The sequence below is a fragment of the Oryzias latipes genome, chromosome 20 (genome assembly GCF_053564925.1).
Source record: "Oryzias latipes strain Hd-rR chromosome 20, Olatipes_Hd-rR_3.1".
In the NCBI taxonomy this organism is placed as follows: domain Eukaryota; kingdom Metazoa; phylum Chordata; class Actinopteri; order Beloniformes; family Adrianichthyidae; genus Oryzias; species Oryzias latipes.
In genome coordinates this window covers 20072356-20093213 of record NC_136256.1, presented here as the reverse complement: position 1 = coordinate 20093213, position 20858 = coordinate 20072356, and the positions used below count along the sequence as shown (strand labels likewise).

General features: G+C 39.6%; 1 protein-coding gene across 5 annotated transcripts in view; it reads right to left on the bottom strand.

Annotated features, from left to right (window-relative positions):
• Nucleotides 1-10361, bottom strand: part of rttn (rotatin) — a 30879-nt gene extending 20518 nt beyond the window's left edge. For 3 of the 5 annotated variants that reach the window (XM_078938754.1, XM_078938756.1, XM_078938758.1), the window contains exons 1-20: nt 10178-10361; nt 9737-9924; nt 9435-9624; nt 9181-9270; nt 9004-9094; nt 8636-8750; nt 7060-7210; nt 6636-6801; nt 5335-5513; nt 5035-5154; nt 3995-4158; nt 3696-3908; nt 3475-3587; nt 3251-3377; nt 2802-2927; nt 2476-2592; nt 1798-1928; nt 1146-1317; nt 965-1064; nt 415-500 (exon numbers count right to left, since the gene is read on the bottom strand). In XM_078938754.1, the coding sequence (XP_078794880.1) occupies nt 415-500; nt 965-1064; nt 1146-1317; nt 1798-1928; nt 2476-2592; nt 2802-2927; nt 3251-3377; nt 3475-3587; nt 3696-3908; nt 3995-4158; nt 5035-5154; nt 5335-5513; nt 6636-6801; nt 7060-7210; nt 8636-8750; nt 9004-9094; nt 9181-9270; nt 9435-9624; nt 9737-9924; nt 10178-10208 (2670 nt within the window). In that variant the 5' untranslated portion in view covers nt 10209-10361. The remainder of the gene's footprint in view (nt 1-414; nt 501-964; nt 1065-1145; nt 1318-1797; nt 1929-2475; nt 2593-2801; nt 2928-3250; nt 3378-3474; nt 3588-3695; nt 3909-3994; nt 4159-5034; nt 5155-5334; nt 5514-6635; nt 6802-7059; nt 7211-8635; nt 8751-9003; nt 9095-9180; nt 9271-9434; nt 9625-9736; nt 9925-10177) is intronic. The other 2 variants (XM_078938755.1, XM_078938757.1) reach the window with 2 other exon arrangements.
• Nucleotides 10362-20858: the final 10497 nt, after the last annotated feature.

The window sequence follows — 20858 nt, the reverse complement described above, 5'->3', positions numbered from 1 at the left end:
GGACTTGTAAAAGTAAACAACCAGCAGACATTCCTCTGTTTCTAGTCAAGTTAAGTTTGTGTAGCCCAGATCCCCAACCGCTATGAAGCAAACTATGCTGCACCCTTTCCCCCAGCATTTTCTGATTCCAGGACTGGGAATGATCAGCAGTCTGTAGCTTCTGGAGGCAAAAAGAAAAAAAAAAAATCACTGCTGACCAGCGCCTGTCTGACTCTATTAACAGAAGCCATTTCATCCTCCTACCATCCACGCTTCACTGACTTCCCTCCACGTGTATTCATGGAACCACAGTCTATGTACACAAAAACATAGCATTTATGACCCCGTTTTGACGTCTCAGGGATGGCTTTCTTTGCCTTTTAGCCACATTTCATTCAGTGAGCATGCATTTATCACCCTGTCAACGGTCTTTACCTTGTTGCCGTGTACACTCCCCATCATGAGAGAAACGACTTTATCTGTTATGCCGAGACTCTTCAGCACTGGGTGCATTGTTGTGTCTGCAGGGAGGGAAGAAAACAATTCACAGAGCGACCAGATTGGCATAATTGTCGACTATTTTTGTTCTTCCATTTGTCTGTAACATATGGCAAATAAAAAGGCACAAAAGCTCCATCAGTATGGGAAAATCGCAGTTTACTCAAGAGGAAAGCCAGTAGTAAAACAAACTTTTAAAGTTGCTTTTTTTATTTTATGGTCTGCAAACAAATTTGCACTCAGTTATGACTAGGATGTGGAAAAAATGAACTTCACTGTCACCAACTCAACTATATATCTTTTGAATGACGGTGCCTCGCTCTTACACATGCCGGTAAAAAAAGGATTTTTGTAATGGAGTGTTAGGAGTAAAAGGTTGGCGTTTCTTGACAAATATTTTACTCTTTCGGTCTTTTTATCTCCTGCAGGAAAATCCTCCCATAAACTGTCAGCAGCTCAAAACCATCAAAACAATCTCCCAACTTACCTTGCAGCACAACAGACAGCTGTTCCGCAGCTGATCTTTTTAGGGAGATGTCAACCGAGTCTGAGGACAGGAGATGGAACAGCTTCTCCACCGACTCCACCTAAACAACACCAAAAAAAAAAAAAACATGCAAATACTCAAGCCAGTCCATTCATTTGACTTCATTTCTTACCATTCATACCTTTAGTAAAGACTTGCTGCGGGTGTCAAGTGTGACATCCACAAGGTTTTTCCCACAGAAAATGTTAGGAAGAGATGCAATCACTGATTGATCCATGTCCGGTCTGGAGGTGCTTGCATCTTCACCGCTGGTGATGTGTGGAAGAATCTGCTGCACTGCTGCCATTCTTACTCTATTTATCATGAAAAAAAATGCTAGATATTAGCCAAACTATGTTTAATTGACAATTCCTAAAAAAAAATATATAAAATCATTTAACTGAATACTTTTTTTAAATGCAGCATAAAATGTTGTACTTGAGCGCTAATTAATAAATGAGAATGTTATCAGCTGTACATGCAAACGACTTTAAAATAAATGTCTGGCAAGGCAGACAAACCTATTAGCTAGTGCCAAAATTTACAAGGGCTCTGCTGGTGTTAATTTCCATCTCTATCAATATTCATAGGCTGGGACTTGATGGGAAGCACTTTTACATAGGCCTCAACGAGCATTTAGATGACTTAATGAGCATATTAACTGACAGATATGTACTGTTAAGGGTCTGTCCATAAAATGATCAAAATAAAAAATGTTTCAGATTGCAAAGGCTTCACGACGAAAACGTCAAACAACTTTTCGGATAGTTATCAAATATAAAGTTCAGACTCACGTGGGTTTTTTAGAAAAAAGCAGTCGGAGCGCTGCTTTTAGCTTGGCTGTGTTTGAAAGCACGCCCGCATCCGACGTGTCACTTATCAGCAGGACACAGTTTCCAAGTGACTCTTCAGTGTTGGCGTAGCCCTAACCCACACATAATGAAACACACACACAATGTTTAAAGATGCACATGTAGTTCTCAGGCTGCCTTGGCAGAGAAAAGAACGAACATTTGTGAATTCCAGTTAGGAAGGAGTGCAACAGTAAATAAAATCTGCAGCACTTTGATTGGGCTGGTTTCATTTAGTCTGGTGTTGACAGGGTGGGCCCATCTCTCAATAGCCTCCTTGAATCAAATCACACTTGACAGCCTAGTCAAAGTCTAATGTTTATTCATGAAGAATTTCCTGGCTTTCTGTTGTCTGAAACCAAGCAATTAATGTAAGTTTGTTTTTTCCCCCCAAAAAAGGAAACAATATAAGAGAGAAAATGGAAATGAGAAAATAACTTTTTTTTTGTTCTCACTGGCAGTTCAATATGCTGTCTTTGTAGTCCAAGAGAGTTCCTCTTGTCTGCTAGCTTGAACAGCACAGAGCTAAAGCTAATTGAATGCAATAAATTGGAGACATGAAGCTGCTTTACAGGGCCCTGAACTAAAAACACATTCCAGGCTCCATTATAAGAACAACACCTGTAATATGGGTATGACCGGGTGAAGTGCCTCAGTGAATCTGGCCCAGGCTGATGCTGTCATCATCAATCGTCCCTTGAGCAGGAATAGCAGGATATCCTTGGCAGCCAAGCTCACCTATAGATCACAGCCATGTTATTGAATTTATAAAAACAAACCTACTTGAACCATCAAATACGTTCAAAGACTTTTTTTTTTAAATTACTAATACATAAGAACGATAAATAATACTGGAGACAATGAAGCGACACATGAACTCAACTTATTTGAACATGTGATAAAAGTCTGATTAAGAAATATAAGCAGGGAAAACTGGGTTCATTTACTTTTTCTGCAGAGTCTTGAAGTCCAAAAGTGCTAATTTCATAAAGCACCCTGTGGTGAAGGAGGAAGTTAACGGCGGCGCACGCTGCCGGTTCCTGTCGTGACACATTCTGGATGCCAAGGCAGTCCTGGGGGTAAATGTAATCACACCAGAGCACATCATAAATTATTGCCGACTTCTCATTTCTGCTTGCATTCATGACTTTCAGTTCGCTTACAACTCGAGACGATGATTGGTAAAAATGAAAAGGAAAGGCTGACTTGAAATGTCAAGTGGCTCTTTTTTATTTATTTTTTTATTTAAAGTATGCTATCCAAAAACAGGAGTCCTTCTTTTTTTTCCATTTTCTATAGTTACAAGGCCCGTCTTTTTGGCCACGTCAGGTTCCTGATGTTTTTTTAGCTGTAACCCCTTAAAACAGCAACTGTTTGTGGGATAGTTCGTCCTCACCTTGACCAGGTTCAAAGTACGTTCATACGCTTCGATCTTGACAGCCAGTAAAGGATGAGACAGCATCTTCAGAAGAAGCTTCTGGCTCTCAGTCTGAAGGAATGGACTGGGTTGATCAAATCTCCACCTCATGGAGGAGAGCAGAATAACTCAAATTCAAAAAGGAAGGGAATTTTCAAACTAAAACTAAACTGGAAAAAAAGGGATACGTTTCCCCAACTCACAGGTAGGAGCACATGAGAACGCAGTGTTTAATGATAGGCAGGTGCAAGTGAAATGGAAGTCCGTCTGTAGCTTGATCTGCCAATTCCAGTAGCTCCAACCAGTTCTTCTCTCCCTTAAGAAAAAACATTTGAAAAGAGAATAAGCTATTTATGACATTTCCTGCTAATTTCACAATAAATATCTTTAAAATATGGCACATTTTGAGGTAATAAAGTTCCACCTCAGCTTGTGTTTCCTTGATAAAGCTGCAGGTTGATTCCATCCAGAGAGCAGCTCTGGTTACCCTCCTGTAGACATCATGGTTGTCTACGTTCACCTGCTCCAAGTAGGCAACAGCTGCTTCCTGCATGCTTGGTAATAAACTGCCAAATGATGTGTCCAAGCTTAAGTGGAAAATTGCAGTTGCCATGTTATCTTGAAGATTGCTGCTAGCCTGTTTAAAGGTGAAAGCAACATTAGGATTTTTAAATGGAAAAGGGTAGGTGTATGTCCTTCAGATGAATAGGAAAATGCACACACCTTCTCAGGAGGGAGAACAGTCTGTAGGAATTTAATGGTGAATGCGGCAGTACCTATGTAGGCCATTCTGTGGTTTATCTGGGAACTGGGAGGAATGTCTGCAGAAGAGTTCTGGTGATAGCTGAGAATATCACTCAGCAGCTCCATGCAGGTCTGCAGTGTTTCTTTCTAAAAATAAATACAAATAAATAAATTAAGTATTGACATGTAAACAAAGGGCACACATGCTCCACCACTGACAAATTCAACACACATTTATGTAACTGGCTGGAAGCCAGGAGAGAAAATGTTTATTCTGGGGGTTGAGGAATTGAATGTAATCAGATTTCAGGGTTATTTTAGGATGAGATACAGATCCACCATATCTCAATTTGAATAAATTGGAAAAATCTATTCTCAGCCACTTTGTTCTGGCTGTTGAATCTGACAGGGGTACGATCCACACCAGCAGGGGGCAGTGCACGCCCTGTGCATAGCAGACTTTGGCTGGTTCCCATTGGAGAAAGGCAGACTGCCTTGAATACAAAAGCTGCTTTCCACATAAAGATGACAAAATAGTTCTCAGGCTGCAGAACTCTGGGCATGTATTAAACAGCAGAGGGCCACAGGGGCCTAAGCTTGACAAGTAAGTATATCTGGGTGCAAAAGAACACACTCTTTAAACTGCCAGGGAATAAAAAAAAATGATTCTGTGCGGTTAAAAAAAAGCACATCTGTTTAACACAATCTATTATGTGGGTTTTATAGTCATAATAAATGAAGACATTTACTAGCCCAGCAGTTCTGATCTAGGATAAGCCCAAGAGTACCGACAAGAAGCTTTGCTGGTGCCTGAGTGAAAGTCGTTCTATCCAACAGAAAGCCTGCTTATAACCTGATATATTTCACTCAGTTCAATCACATGCCCACAGTTCTCCTTGACAGTTGAGTACCGTATGGTTGTGTGTCGGTAGCAAACTGTCTGGTGGCCAACCCGGCTCCCTGTTTCAGTGAAGTGTATCCATTCATCTACATAAGAGGCTGTCATGAGTTGTGTTGACTTGCCAGCTCCATCCCCACCAGGCTGTGATCGTCCCAGACCAGCTCGCACACGCTGTCCCCGAGCAGGAGGACGGCGTCGCACAGCAGCTCCAGAACACGGTGGAACATGTGCAAACCTTCTGAGAGGCACACAGAAAAAGAGAACAAAAGCAGATGAGGTTTTTTTTCTGACAAAAGCAAACAACACCCCACAGAAAACTATAAGCTGGAAAACAGGAGTAAAGCTATTTAAAATAGTTGGAGTTAACTGAAACTAGCGAAAATAGGAACGGAAGGGAAAAACACTGATAGTTCCCCACCTGTCTTCAGCAGTGGTATGGCGTGCTGCAGTGTGGTAACAGTAAACTGAGCCAAGGTGAGCTGTTGTAACTGCAGCTCCAAGGTATCTTCTGCACCCAGGTCAGGAAGCTCCAATTGGGCCACATGTTCAGGGGAATTAGATATTTGGACTGCCACTCCACCTCTCTGTGAGCTGCCGCTGAAGGGTATTATAGACGAGCGAAAAGAAAAACAGTCGATCACTGCAGCCTTCTTTGACAATTTTGATGCAGGGAACAGAATAGAAGAAGAGATTTAGGAAAGTAAAAATGCAAAAGCTGACTTTAAGCACAGGCTTAGTGTTCTTATCTGAGTGGAGGTAAATCCTTTACGCATTTCAGCTCATACAAAGCTTTTCTCTACAAGCTACGGTGGCCCTGAAGTGCAAATCACATCAAAAAATCACTCATCGCAAAAAACATTAAAGATCACAACGACAATTAAAAAAGCAAAACAAATAATAAAAAAAACTTTGCATTTTATAAACTAAAACATACAAAAAACATTTCAGAAAACAAAAGTAGTTTCCAGAAATCAAAATGAAATGTTAATAAACGAAACAGAATGAGAAACAGGAAATGGTAGGCATTATGGGACATCGCCGATCGGATGATGACGTTTGAGTTTTGTGGAAGCAGAAGGATGTTTTGCCCTGACTGTGGTAAAGAAGTGATCACGTAATCACCAAACCTTTGCAGCGCCTGTGGCCAGAAGCTTAAAGAAATACCGTCAGTCAGAAGATATTTCCATGAACCCAAAACTTCTGTTTATCATCCAGTCATTAACATCCCATAATACCTGCCATTTCCAGCTTCTTATTTTGCTAAATTTTTTTGGGACTTCTGGAAATTACTTTTGTTTTCTGAGACATTTCCTTTTATTTTGTTTCATTTTTTGGAAGGATTTTTTGATTTCTAAAATGCTTTTGCATTGAGTGATTTGTTCAAGAGATTTGCCCTTCAGGGCCACCATAGTTGGCGTCTCATTACACAACAAACCCATAGAAATTCCAACAATTGACAAATTTTCCATAAAAAGAGCTGTTTTTAAATGCTGAAACACATCAAAAGATTATTTTTTAGGAGAAAGGAGATACTTTAAAAGAATGGCATTTCTTCATTGGTAGATTGGCAGAAGTCAAACAGACAGACTCCCGGCTCCGACTGCCAGCTGTCGATGTGTGACAGTGAGAGCAGAGAACATTCCACTGTCTTAAACAATGAGAACAGATTAAGCAAACGGAAAAATGTCAACTGTTGTAGGATTGCCTTTATCCACACACCTGTCTGAGGCTGCGTCTCCATCTTGGCCATCTCCCCTGGCTCTCTCTCTGCGGCCCAACACAGAAGGTCGAGGAGAACGCTCGGTCGCAGGTGAGGACGCATGAGAACGCTGGTTACCCTGAACCTCCTGGGTGTAAGACAAGGACGAATTCTGCGACACCGCATCTGCACGCCCGTTAAAAAACAAACTTTCAGTGCAAAACCTCCAGAATAAACACGTTTTTTTAATAAACCGGTTAACGTCTTGTTAAATGTCTGGAATAAAAACATGGTTTACACGAATGAACTTAAAGAACTTGATTAAAGAAATATGTGAAGATTGAGGCGTGTAGAATAATTAATGAATATCGCTGACACCGCAGCGATCAATGTTTAAAATCGCATTTAATAGGCATATTCATAAGAATTAATAAGGCATGTTACCTTGCTTTGCAGAGCAGAAGCCGGGATCTTGGTGAAAACGCAGTCTCCTCCTCAGCCCCACGCAAAGCTGCCGCAGGCAGGAAAGAGCAGGCGAGCGAAGGTAGTTCACCTCACCTTTACACGAACTCAGCCGCAGAAGAGACAAAAGGTTCTGACAACAGAAGGGGGAAGTCAGCGATGCTGCAATATCCACAAGCTGGGTTCAACAAACCCCAAAAAATCTTTACATAAACTATAAAAATTAGAGAACAAATCTGAACTTATAGAATACACCTTCTTTAAGTTGCAATTTTTTTTTTGTGACAAATATTGAGTGGATTATAATTCTGTCTGAAAATTGTTTAAGCTCAAACTCAAGATAAAAAAAATAATAATTCATGAATGATGTACCACAAAGGAAGCCAGAATGATGTCAAATTAGACACATATATTGCATCAAGACACTTAAGTTGTGGGCATAAGGAACTCGTAGTCTGAGCTGATTAAAGTTTAAGAATTATGTTTTTGGGTGTTTTTTTTAAACATATTCTTGAAGCATTTTTTTCTGATAATGGAGGACATATATTACAAAAATTACATTTCTGAGTATTTTTTCTTTACTCAAATCTTTACTAATCAGTAAAAGAAAAAAAGGCTTCTGAAAAAACTTTGTTGTTGTGATGTAGAAGCTACCGTCGGCAGGCCACAAGCTCCCTGCTCCACTCTATTCCTATGCATCCACTTGTAGAGGACTACATCCATGTCCGTCTTTGTTTTCCTAATCCAAGTTGGCATCTGGTTCAAACTCTACAGCTGAAAGCTGTAGAGTTTGAACCTCGCCATTTTCGTTGCACCACTAATGTCAGGCAAGCTAGTGGCAGACCATATAAACAGATGGATGATGGGAAGGGGGGTGGGCTTACTCTGCACAAACAGTCCCGCCCACAACTCATCAAAGTGAATTTCTAATGAGCTACTGCCGCTCTGCAGAAACTACTTCCTAGAAATTGATTCTAATTTAGGCTAAAATGGCACAATCATAATTTAAAGATCACTGGGACTGCTTTGAAAATAGATCAAAAGATGATCAGAGTGGGGCTTTCAGAGCTGTAGACATTGGTTATTTAAATTCCTCTAAACAAAAGCAATAAAAGTGGAGTAGAGAAAATGTTTTGTGAAAGAATTTCAACATCAGAAAAAGCTGCAGCATGATTGGTCTCACGGCTGTCTGTTCAGGTAATGCAAACCTTTACAGAGCAACCCTCTTCACAATCTGGGACATTCATAAATGAATGTTTTCATCAAGGACAGTTTTTGACAACAACTAAATTAGAGTAAACCTTCAATAAATCCATTAGAAGTTGATTTTCCAAGCTGCTAAAAATGGGGTTTACTGCTTTGAGGTGAAGTTATAAAAATAAAAACATTAGGCAGCCAAAGGTCTTTTCTTTCTTTCTTAAAACTGCTTTATGTCAACACAAAATGCAGTTTATAGATTTTTCTTTGGTATTAATCAAAGACAAATTCAAAGTAGGACATTTTTACAATTTCCCATTACAACTACAATCATTTAAATGAAATAGTAATGCAATAATACCTTCACAATTCCAGGTCTTTGAAGGAAAATCTCTGCAGGAAAGTCCTGCATAATAACATCACACAGAAGTTCACATGTGGTTCGCACCAAGTTAGGATTAGTGCTCCCCAGAGAGCTGTGGAAAAAGAATGGAAGCAGTTAAGATCACGTGAAGATTTCGCCTAAAAGCCTCCAAAAACAAATGGTTTTTTTTTTATAGAGTATTGCACAATAAAATCCCTTTTGTCAAAGACTAACTTTGCCATTATGCTTAACTATTCTTTACAAATTAATACTTTTTTCATATTTTTTGAAAGGATAAAGTTGTAGTTTGACAAAAGTTTATTATAAATGAGAGAAAAAAAGAGAAAAACGGTGCGTTTTCACACCTCTCGTTAGACGAAAGTATGTGCCTGTCTGTGTTTGTCAGTGCCAGCCAAGGAAACACCGAGAACTTCAGACATCTCACTGATTCATTTACTGCACAAAAGAAAGAAAGAGAATATAAAGCGCGAGTTCCCGTGTAGAAAAGCTTCACCTTCAATTAAAGTGAAAACAACCGTCACCTGCTATCTTCTTGGGTGGCACTTCTATGTTGCTGGGCTTGCCTTTGTGAAAATAACCTGTTGTGGGTATGTTTTCATCTGCTGAGACAACTGTTCATCAAACAGAGGGAAGAACAGCTATGGAAATCTTACTTATATACTACATATGATATGATGCTGGAGTGTAGAACAATAGGAGGACACCCTGCTTATCTGCAAGAATGTGAAATGACAGATTCTCAACAGAGAAAAATGTTGGGTTTAACTTGCAGCACCTGTTGGAGTTGTACAGTGAGCTCCATGTGAGTAGACAGCTGAATGACTGGGGAGCAGCTCAGGAAGCTGAAACAGCTGGTCCAGGGTTCCATCGATGACAGTTCGCAGTCTGGGCTCCAGATTAGGAGATAGCGAAGTGAGAAAGTCTACCGCCCCAACGTCTCTCAGCATCTGGGCTGCACTGGGATGCTTTGAAGATAAATAAATACTCATAAAATGCAAAGTAAAGGTGTAAAAACAGAGTGTGTACAGATTTATAGATAATTTCAAACAAAAATAAAAGTAATGTACTCGTATTTACCCTTGATAAAGTTAAAAGCAGCCCAAGCACTTCTTCCTTCATTGGCACCTCTGGAAAGTTGAACCACTCCAGAAGATACACAAACAGCATCTTTTCTTGGACGATGTCATTTACAGAAATCAAAGAATGGTCCAGTTTACACAGGATGTTCTTCAGAGCTCTAACTCTTATTTCTACCAGTGAGTGACCTGGGATTAACAAAAAATAAAACACACATCATTGAACTCATTTGAAACTTTTCAGTAAAGTTAGCGAATAATAACCCACAACAAATACAAAATTCGTAAATATTATTAGCTTTGGTGATTTATTCTTACTTATCTTATAAATAAACGACGGGAACCGACAAATATTTGACTTAGCTAATGCTGGCTAGCATGTGAAGTATTTTGCAAGTTTTAACAGTCAGCTTCGTATCACTAAGCTAGGCGGAGAGCTTACCAATTTTTTTAATCAGGGAAGATAACTCCATGGCCACTGCAGTCCTAAATAACAAGCTCGTGCACAAAACCCAAAGATAGAACCTCTGCTTATTTAACTACAAAGTGCTCAGGCGTCATGTCAACAGCGGCAGCCCGGGTTTGTTTTCAACAGTCCCGCCTACGTCATTCCACTTCCTGTGGAAGTCAGACCAGGGTGCGTTCAAGAAACAAAATTGTGTGGGATATCTAAAACACTCAGGACTCAATGAATAACCTACACTAATTATTATTTTTTGTTATTATTTTGTTTTATGTTTTAAATAAATAAACTCTTAAATTAAATATCTTATTTTAATGACAAAAAGCTCAATTATTTATCCAATATCTAATAAAATCAGTTTTAAAACAACACTTTAATAGTTGCTTATTTTTTCTTTGTTTTGTGTTGCTTTGTTTCTTTTACAGCAGTAAAGATAGTACAAAGTCAACATTTACCAATGTATTACATTTTTTTTAAACTATGTTTAAGCATCTTAGTCTATGGAGTTTGTTCCTGAAGTACTCAGAGTGTTTCCTCTTTAAAAAAAACAAAACATGTTTATTCTTCTTTTTTTGTTTGTTTCATTTTGGTTACAGGTTTTGCTCTTGACTTAAAGTACCACAGCAATCTGAAACATGTTTTGTTTTTGAGTGCAGATCACCTCTGATTTCCAAAAAATCTAGAACACAACAGCCATCCACTTTATCTGAGCACTTCTTCAGGAGAGTGGGAAAGACAAAGTGTCATCTTGTCCTTGTGTGTAGCCTACATAGCCTATGTTTTGCTTTCGTTAGAATTTGCTAATTCCTTTCACAAGTTTTCAGAAGGGTTTAAGGATTTCTAATCTATAGCATCAAAAACAACCAATGTTGTTTGCAAAATATACTTTGAGAGATTCTTCAAAACCATGTCTTTCTTTTTCACAGAGCAGTGAACCTCTCTTTCTAATGATGCTCTGCATGTGGGTTGCTTTTTCTATAAGACTCAATCTTATTACTGACATGTTGCGTTAACCTAAAGCGCTCCCCTGAAGTGTTTTTAATATCACCTGACGATTAAAATCTGGGATTGTTCCTCTAAATCATTTATAGTCCAACATTAACATATATACAGACCATTTTAACCCAATAATCATTACAAATCCACTACTAAATGAGATTGTCCTGTGTTGCACCGTTGTTTTAAAAAATTTGAATTTGTACAATTAATTCAAGCAGGACTTGTGTTCTGTCTTTCCTTCACACGGAATGGAAAAAACAAAGGACTTTGGCCATCAATGACTTCATTTGAAAAGAGGGATTTTGCATTGGTTTTTGCATTTAACAAAGCACCTCAAAAGACATAAATGTAAGGAATATGATCTCTCCTACTGATTCTTTCCAATGCATAATTTTACATCAACTAAATGCTAATGTGAATTTTCTTTTCTGGGACATCCTAAAAAGGAAGAAAACATGTAAAAGCAATGGATTTTCAATGCAGCATGAACAGTGAATCAGAGTATGCCATGCAAACTTGAACTGCCATGTCTTTTAGCAGTGGGCATCGCCATCAACCAAATGGGATATTCCTTCCTTTGAAACATAAAAAATAAAAATAAATATTGATCGAGCAAACAAAACGGAATAAATATTACTTATCGTGACCTGCCTCAGGTGTTTTCACACATCTCTGTGTTTTTGGATCAGCGAGCTGAAAGCAGCCACATAATCCTGTCATGTTATAAATCTTTGCAAACAAAATTAAAATCTGAATCAAAGTTCATATGCACAACCTTTTAACTTAAGTACATCCAATTACATCATCATTTGAATGTGTCCATTGAATGGTAATTATTTGAGAGCTCTCACTTTGACGTGAAAAATATAGTAGGGTGATAATTGACAAAGTATGAAAAAGATAATTTGATATCATTATAATGCAATCATGCTGCTTTTAATTCCATTGGGAGTTAGACTCAAATAGGATTTGGGTTCATATTTACTCATCAGTTCTTCAAGAATTTAAATGGATGGACAGATTATGGTCATTTCATCTTTTTTTAATCCCGTCTAAGAGTTAGTAAAATTTTTCAGGATTTCAAAGTATTTCTTTCTTAGAGTCTTTAGAAATGGCTGAATGCAGACCAAGTATACGTGTTATCTATTACAGAAATCTATTTCCATAATAAGATAGATAATCAAAATGATAAATGTTATTTTCCCTATTTTTGCAGATCTGTTTCATCTAATTTGGCAGAATGTCTTCATACATTATTGCACACCATTTGAAAAACACATTTGTTTTATTTAAACAGAATCTAGAAATCCAAAGTAAACACGTGTATTGGAATAGAATTTGTCTGTGCTGCATGAGGCTTGATGATGAACCTGCCCAAGGGTTCACTTATGTGCTCAGGAAAAGAAAACAAGTGCAGTAGCTTCCCACAAGTTTTAGAATAAAAGTGTAGAGGGCTTTTTTGATTTGTCTTGTCATTTTGCAGATGTAGACATTCTGAGTTCTCACATCCAGAAAACATCCCCCAAGGTCAGGATGGGAGTTCTCAGTTGCTATTGAGTTTTTTTCTGAAGAGCATGTCACATCACTGTCTGACAACGCCATCTGCACACAGAAGGCAAACCTTAATTCTTAATAAATGAGGACATCCAGTGAAATGTATGTTCTTCTGTTTTGGGGAATTTGTGCTGCAAAACTATTTACCTTGCAAGTCTTGCTTTATGATAAGTTCACAAGTTTAATTTTTTTTAATGAAATTTGACTGTAAAGCAATTTGGTCCTTCAAGGAAGGTAGTAAAATATATGCAATTGATCAGTTTACCATTCTTCTTACAGTAAATGTAAGAAAAAAAGGAGAGATGAGTCATCCTCAGATAAAAAAAACCCAACATGACTGACTGCTTCTAGTAGAGAAAAGCTGAAGGTCTTGGACTCTTCTCTGTTTTTTTTTTTCCTTTCAGCTTTTCCCTTCAGTGGTCGCCATAGCAAATCAGCTCCCTCCATCTAACCCTGTCTGCTGCATCCTCTCCTCTAACACCAGCTACCTTCATGTCTTTGTTCACAGCATCTATAAACCTCCTCGTCGGTTTTCCTCTAGTCTTCCTGCTTGGCAGCTGCTCCGCAACAACAGCTCCACCCACAACTCAGAAGCAGATTTTGAATGTACCACCACTCTGCAGAAACTATGAAAATTACAGTATTTTTTCAATTTTGGCTAAAATGGCATTATCATAATTAAAAGACCAATGGAAACACTTTTAAAATAGATCAAAATATGTTCAGATTGGGACTTCAATGTTAATATACTGCACTTATGCCTGTTGAGCCATATAATACTACATTTGTGATAAGAAATGTATATTTGCCTTTAATTATTGGCCATTTGTCTTATTTTTTGTTGGCCAGACCAGGCACAGGTTTGGAAATTGCATCATTGTTGAACACTGTACTTTAAATTATGAAGTATTTTCTCTCCAAAGCATTTTACTTTGCATCAAATTTGCTCTAGACGAAACAAATTGCCAGCATTCCCCTGGTTCTGACCCAGCAGGACATGCCGTGGGTTCTAGCTTTTCCCTTTGCTCCAACTTGGAAGTAGAGGTGGATGACCCCGTTCCAGCAGGAACACCACCCTTAGTCAAACTAAAGCCAGCGCAGGCGTTCTGTGAAATAATTTATGGCTGATGCAGCGTTCATTTGAAATTAGGATGAAACATAAGGATCTTACCCTCATAAAGTGGGATCTTATTCAACAGTGCGGCCATCTTCATGTTACGTTCCATCTTGACTTGCAATTCAGTCATTTTAGTCATGCTTATACATAAATTCAAATTGAGATTTTTGAGATATTGATCTTGAGAGTAGAGAGAGCTGATCCTGAGGCCCTCGTACGTTTTGGTCTGTTGGGTTTGATAACACTATGCAGACACAAAATTCCCATCAAATTATTACAGCAGGATGTCAGTTCACAAACTCAAAATAGCTGAGCAATTAGTAAATATCTGATGTGTTTAACCTGTCATGATAAAACAGACTAGGTTACTCCCACAGCTGCAGATTTACATATTTTTTCTGTCTATTGTGTCTTTTTTTCCCGTCAGGTCTAATTTGGCTTGGAGAAACATTGGATCTATGCCTCTCACTGTCCTTGGTCTTATTTCTACAAGCTTCCTCCCCCCTCTTCCTCTCCCCTCCTGTGCTAACACATCAAGAGAAGGCAAGCTTGATCAACCCTAATAGGGCCTGGTAATTAGAGACTTTGCACTGAGCCTTCCCTCTCGCAGCTGCTAAGCAGGTTAGGGGAGGACTGCCATACACTTGACAGAGTGGAAAAAACAATGTTATGTTCAGTATTTGGACCAAATTAGCCTTGCAGTGGTAAACACATTCCACTTTAAAACAATAGTGACACTAATTAGGCAACCAATGTATCATTGCGGGGTTCAACTTTCAGTTGCTCCTTGAAACACTTGCTAACAGTGCAGGGAGCAACTTGTTGAACGCAATTAAAAAAACAATCCCTTTTCATTTAACCCACAGAGTCACAATAAGTACGTTGAAATTATAGATGATATTTTTACAGTTTGGGAAAGGGTATCAATAGAAATGTAGCTTTCAATACAGTTTAGAAAAAAAATCAGAAACTTTAGAAGAAGGAAAAATATGTTCTTATCTTAACAACACGAATGCACTTTTTTTTTCTGCACTTGTGATCTTGACAGGAGTTTTCTGGCGCAATTATTTTAAACCACTTTCTGTAAAACCGATCTTCAAAAATGTCATAAAGTAAAAGTGATTCGGCTGAGATGAGATTATACCTTTATTGGAGGAAATTTGCAACAGCAGGACAGCACACAGAGTGAAATACAAAAAAATCAATATATAAATAAGTAAGATATAATACGTTTATGAAAACCCATTTGTGAATTCATCGGAACATTATAAGATAATAAAAAAGAAATGTGATTTTTTAAAATGTACTTAAAAAACCTGCTGGCTTAATTTTTGTCTCTGAAACGATGGGAAAATTTTGGCAAATTGTTGTCCAAGTTTGTTGTTTAGCATTTCCCCCTAGGAGCATAAAGAAAGGCAATTATTTGCCTTTTTCTGACTTGTGTTGGCATATGCTGTTTAAGTTCTTATGATAAACTGGATCAGGCTGAATACAACTTAACTGCAGGCATAAAGCGTCTTAAAATTGCAATGTGCTTCAAGTAATCACATTTTTATGAAACAAACAAACAAACATTAATCAAAGGCTAAAGATTTTAAATTAGGTCAATGTTCAATGGACCCCTGTAGTTCAACTAAATACACAATAAACATATACCCCATCTGTATCTCTGTGGGAGACTATTAACTAAAATGAGATGCAACATATTTATGAATAAATTGATTTTATAAAAGAAGAGAAGTAAAATAACAAGAAGATGGCAACATGTCCATAGAGGATAAGATTGTCAAAATAACCAACATGGACATAAATAATTTTCATATAATTCTTTTGATGTAACTGGCCATTGCCTCATTTACTTAAAATACACAGAGCTCAGCATCTGAATATTGTTTGTGTTGGTCATTTTGTCTGTAAATTAAAAATCAAACACACACTGTGTGATCAAACCCTGAAGTCTACAAAGCTTGCTCATCTGATTACAACAGATAAATTCAAAAAAGGTTCAAGTTGTTCACCGTTAATTAGTTTAGAAGTGCTCATATTTGGCAATTGGGCTGAGCTGAAAACCGTAAAGGAGACAAAAAAATCCCTGGGGCTTAAAATCGGAGAGTTCTGTTATTGACATTGACCAATAGAGGGATCAAGTTGGGTGTAGCTAATGAGAATAATTAGGTTTATTTCAGTTAATTCACACAAGAAATGTTGGTGCTCTTTGAAAAAGCCTGCACTCAGAGCTGAATATAGTAATTTGAGGATCCATCGGGAATTCTTGTTTTTCATTATTCTTCTAGACCCACATTGATTTCAAAAAAGAAACGTTAATGGAACCGATATGGTTAATCAAGTTTTAGGTTTGGATACATTGGAGGGTCAGTGGCTTCATCTCCCATACAACTGCCGATATTTACATTTAAGTATTTCAGCCAATTGTGGTTTAGTATTTCACTCATTTGTCTGTTTACATCTGGCATTGAATAACAATGTTTATGTCTGACAGTGTATGCTTTACCGTGGTACATTTTGTTTGTAAAAAATGAGATGCACAAAAAAACTAAACAGAGAGTCTTTGGCAAAGAAAAGGACGCATCGATCTATAGACATTCACTGCAGAGTAGAAACCAGGAACATATGAATGCACACAAAACAATATTTCCATGTGTTAAGAACAAAATGAGATTTTTTTTAACATTTATACTTTCTCCATGTGTCTTTTCACTTTTGCAGAAATACATCAGAACACAGTGAAGGCTGGGATAGGCGGAGAACTTCTGGGCTGGGCTCTTTGGATACAGTTCAAACTATCCGTCTCTTCAAATTGTCATCAATTTTCCTCTTCCGGCCAGGGAGGTTGGCTACTGTCCCGTGGGTCTTAAACTTCTGAATAATATGTGCCACCATCGTCACAGGAACTTCAAGCTGCTTAGAGATGGTTTCATAGCCTTTACCTTTACGATGTTTGTCTATAATTTTGTTTCTAATGTCCTGGGACAATTCTCTCCTTCGCTTTGTGTTGTCCATGTTCAGTGTGGTTCACACTTTTTCACCAAACAGCAACGTGACTATTTGACTCCCTTTAAATAGCCAGACTGACTGGTTATGGGTTTGAAAACAGCTGTGAAGTCAATTAAAGGACATACCTGAGTTCATCATGACCCCTGGGCAATTAGTTCTCAGTCTTTTATGGAGGTACCATCATTTTTGTCCATCCCTATTTCATTAGTTTGTTTTTTTAAATCTTCTTCTTTCTCTTTCGGCTTTTCCCATCAGGGGTCGCCACAGCGAATCATCCTTTTCCACCTCACTCTATCATGGACATCTTCTACCCTAACATTAGCCAACTTCATGTCCTCTGTTAAGACATCCATATATCTCCTCTTTGGCCGTCCTCTTGCCCTCCTGCCAGGCAGCTCCATCTCCAACATCCTTCTACCAATATATCCACTATCCCTCCTCTGAACATGTCCAAACCATCTCAGTCTGGCTTCTCTGACTTTGTCGCTAACACAGGCAACATGAGCCGTCCCTCTGATGTACTCGTTCCTTATCCTGTCTAACCTGGTCACTCCTAAGGAGAACCTCAGCATCTTCATCTCCGCTACCTCCATCTCAGCCTCTTGTCTCTGTCTCACTGCTACCGTCTCTAACCCATAGAGCAGAGCTGGTCTCACCACTGTCTTGTACACCTTTCCTTTGAGTCTTGCTGGCACTCTTCTGTCACACAACACTCCTGACACTTTCCTCCACCCGCTCCCACCTGCCTGCACTCGCCTCTTCACCTCTTTTCCACACTCCCCATCACACTGAACTGTTGACCCCAAGTACTTAAACTCCTGCACCTTCTTCACCTCAGCCCCCTGTAACCTAACGCTTCTACCTTGATCCCTCTCGTTCAGACACATGTATTCTGTCTTACTACGACTGACCTTCATGCCTCTTCTTTCCAGAGCAAACCTCCACCTCTCTAGCTGTTCCTCCACCTGCTCTCTACTCTCACTGCAAATTACAATGTCATCCGCAAACATCATTGTCCAGGGAGATTCCTGTCTTACCTCGTCTGTCAGCCTGTCCATCAGCATAGCAAACAAAAAAGGACTCAAAGCTGATCCTTGGTGTAGTCCCACTTCCACCTTGAACTCCTCTGTCTGACCTACAGCACATCTCACCACCGTCATACTTCTCTCATACATGTCCTGAACTACTCTGACATACTTCTCTGCCACTCCAGACGACCTCATACAGTACCACAGCTCCTCCCTCGGCACCCTGTCATACGCCTTCTCTAAATCTACGAACACACAATGCAGCTCCTTCTGACCTTCTCTGTACTTTTCCATCAACATTCTCAAAGCAAAAATGGCATCAGTGGTGCTCTTACGGGGCATGAAACCATACTGCTGCTCACAGATCTCCACCTTCTTCCTAAGCCTGGCTTCCACTACTCTTTCCCACAGCTTCATTGTGTGGCTCATCAACTTTATTCCTCTATAGTTGCTGCAGTTCTGCATGTCACCCTTGTTCTTAAAGATCGGAACCAGAACGCTTCTCCTCCATTCCTCAGGCATCTTCTCACTCTCTAAAATCCTATTGAACAACCTCGTTAGAAATTCCTCTCCTGTCTCTCCTAGGCACTTCCATACCTCCACAGGTACGTCATCAGGACCAACGGCCTTTCCGCTCTTCATCCTTTTCAGAGCCTTCCTAACCTCATCCTTTCCAATCTCTGCTACTTCCTGCTCCACAACAACCACATCTTCCTCCCTTCTTTCCCTGTCATTTTCCTCGTTCATCAGCTCCTCAAAATACTCCTTCCATCTTTTCTGTACACTCTCTTGGGTTGTTAGCACCTTTCCATCTCTGTCCTTAATCACCCTTATCTGTTGCACGTCCTTCCCATCTCTGTCTCTCTGTCTGGCTAGCCTGTACAAGTCCTTCTCTCCTTCCTTTGTGTCTAACCTGTCATATAGCTCATCGTAAGCTTTCTGTTTGGCCTTTGCCACCTCTCTCTTCACTCTACGCTGCGCTTCCTTGTACTCCTGTCTACCTTCCTCAGTCCTTTCTACATCCCACTTCCTTTTAGCCAACCTCTTCCTCTGGACGCATTCCTGTACTTCCTCATTCCACCACCAAGTCTCTTTACCGTCTTTCCTCTTTCCAGATGACACACCTAGCACCTTCCTACCTGTTTCCCTGATAATCTCTGCTGTAGTTTCCCAGTCCTCTGGAAGCTCATCCTGACCACCCAGGACCTGCCTCAACTTCTGCCTAAATTCCTCACAAGTTTCTTCATTCTGTAGCTTCCACCACTTGGTCTTCTTTTCTGTTTTCCCTATCTTCTTCTTCCTGACCTCCAGAGTCATCTTACACACCACCATGCGGTGCTGTCTGGCTACACTCTCTCCTACCACCACTTTGCAGTCATTAACCTCTCTCAAATGACCTCGTCTACATAGGATGTAGTCCACCTGAGTACTCCTACCTCCACTTCTGTATGTCACTCTATGTTCCTCTCTCTTCTGGAAGTAAGTGTTGACTACCGCCATTTCCATCCTCTTCGCAAAGTCCACCACCATCTGTCCCTCCAGATTCCTTTCCTTCACACCAAACCTGCCCATCACCTCCTCATCACCTCTGTTGCCCTCACCAACATGGCCATTAAAGTCTGCTCCAATAACAACTCTCTCTCCTCTGGGGATACTCTCTATGACCTCATCCAACTCACTCCAGAATCTCTCCTTCACTTCTAACTCACAGCCAACCTGTGGCGCATACCCACTGACTACATTCACCATCACCCCTTCAATTTCTAACTTTAGGCTCATCATCCTGTCTGAGACTCTTTTCACCTCTAGAACACTGTTTACAAACTCCCCCTTCAGAATCACTCCTACCCCGTTTCTCTTCCTATCAACACCATGATAGAACAGTTTGTATCCTCCTCCAATACTACGTGCCTTGCTGCCCTTCCACCTTGTCTCCTGCACACACAGTACATCTACCTTCCTTCTCTCCATCATGTCTGCCAGCTCTCTGCCTTTCCCTGTCATTGTGCCAACGTTAAGAGTCCCTATTCTCAAACCTATGTTCCTGCCTTTTCCCTTCTCTCTCTGGCCACGGACCCTTCTGCCTCCCCTCTTTCTTCGACCAACAGTAGTCAAATTTCCACCGACACCCTGTAGGTTAACAGCATCGGTGGCGGTCGTTGTTAACCCGGGCCTCGACCGATCCGGTATGTCTAAAGTGTTGTGGATGATTCGCATGGTTATTTTGGCAATTTTTACGCCGGATGCCCTTCCTGACGCAACCCTCTCTATTTATCCGGGCTTGGGACCGGCACAGAGGCAACTGGCTTGCAACCCCTGTGGCTAGATTACAACCCCTGTGGCTAGATTTGTTTGTTTTTTTTAAATAATTCTGTTAATCAACAACTAGAAGTAATGGCTGATTTTGATTATTTAATTGATTATTTAATTGATTATTTTATTTGATTTTGATTATTTAATTTTTAATACATTTTAATTTATTGTTACTTTTGAACATTTCAAGTCATTTTAGTGAGCATTGTGGACTTTATTTCTTTAACTGAGGGGTACCAATATTTTCCACCACTGTATCAAAAGTGACATTGTATCAAGACACCCTGCTGAATCAAACATTTCTTTTAAGTATTTCAATAAGGTCAGAACTAAACAATCACTTTACCAAAACTTTCTGTAGAAAGTAGCAAACTTAGTAAAATTTCTTCTTTTAGCTGTTTATTTAAAGCTATGTATTTATATTATAATATTACATTTAGGGGCGGTTCGTTTCCCGCTCCCCCCAGTTACCTGTCATCGTGTCCTTGGGCAAGACACTTCACCCTCCCTGCCTCCAGTGTGGCTCCACTGGTGTGTGAATGCGTATGAATGTCAAGGTGATGGTCAGAGGGGCCGAAGGTGCACACTGGCAGCCACGCCTCTGTCAGTCTGTCCCAGGGCAGCTGTAGCTACA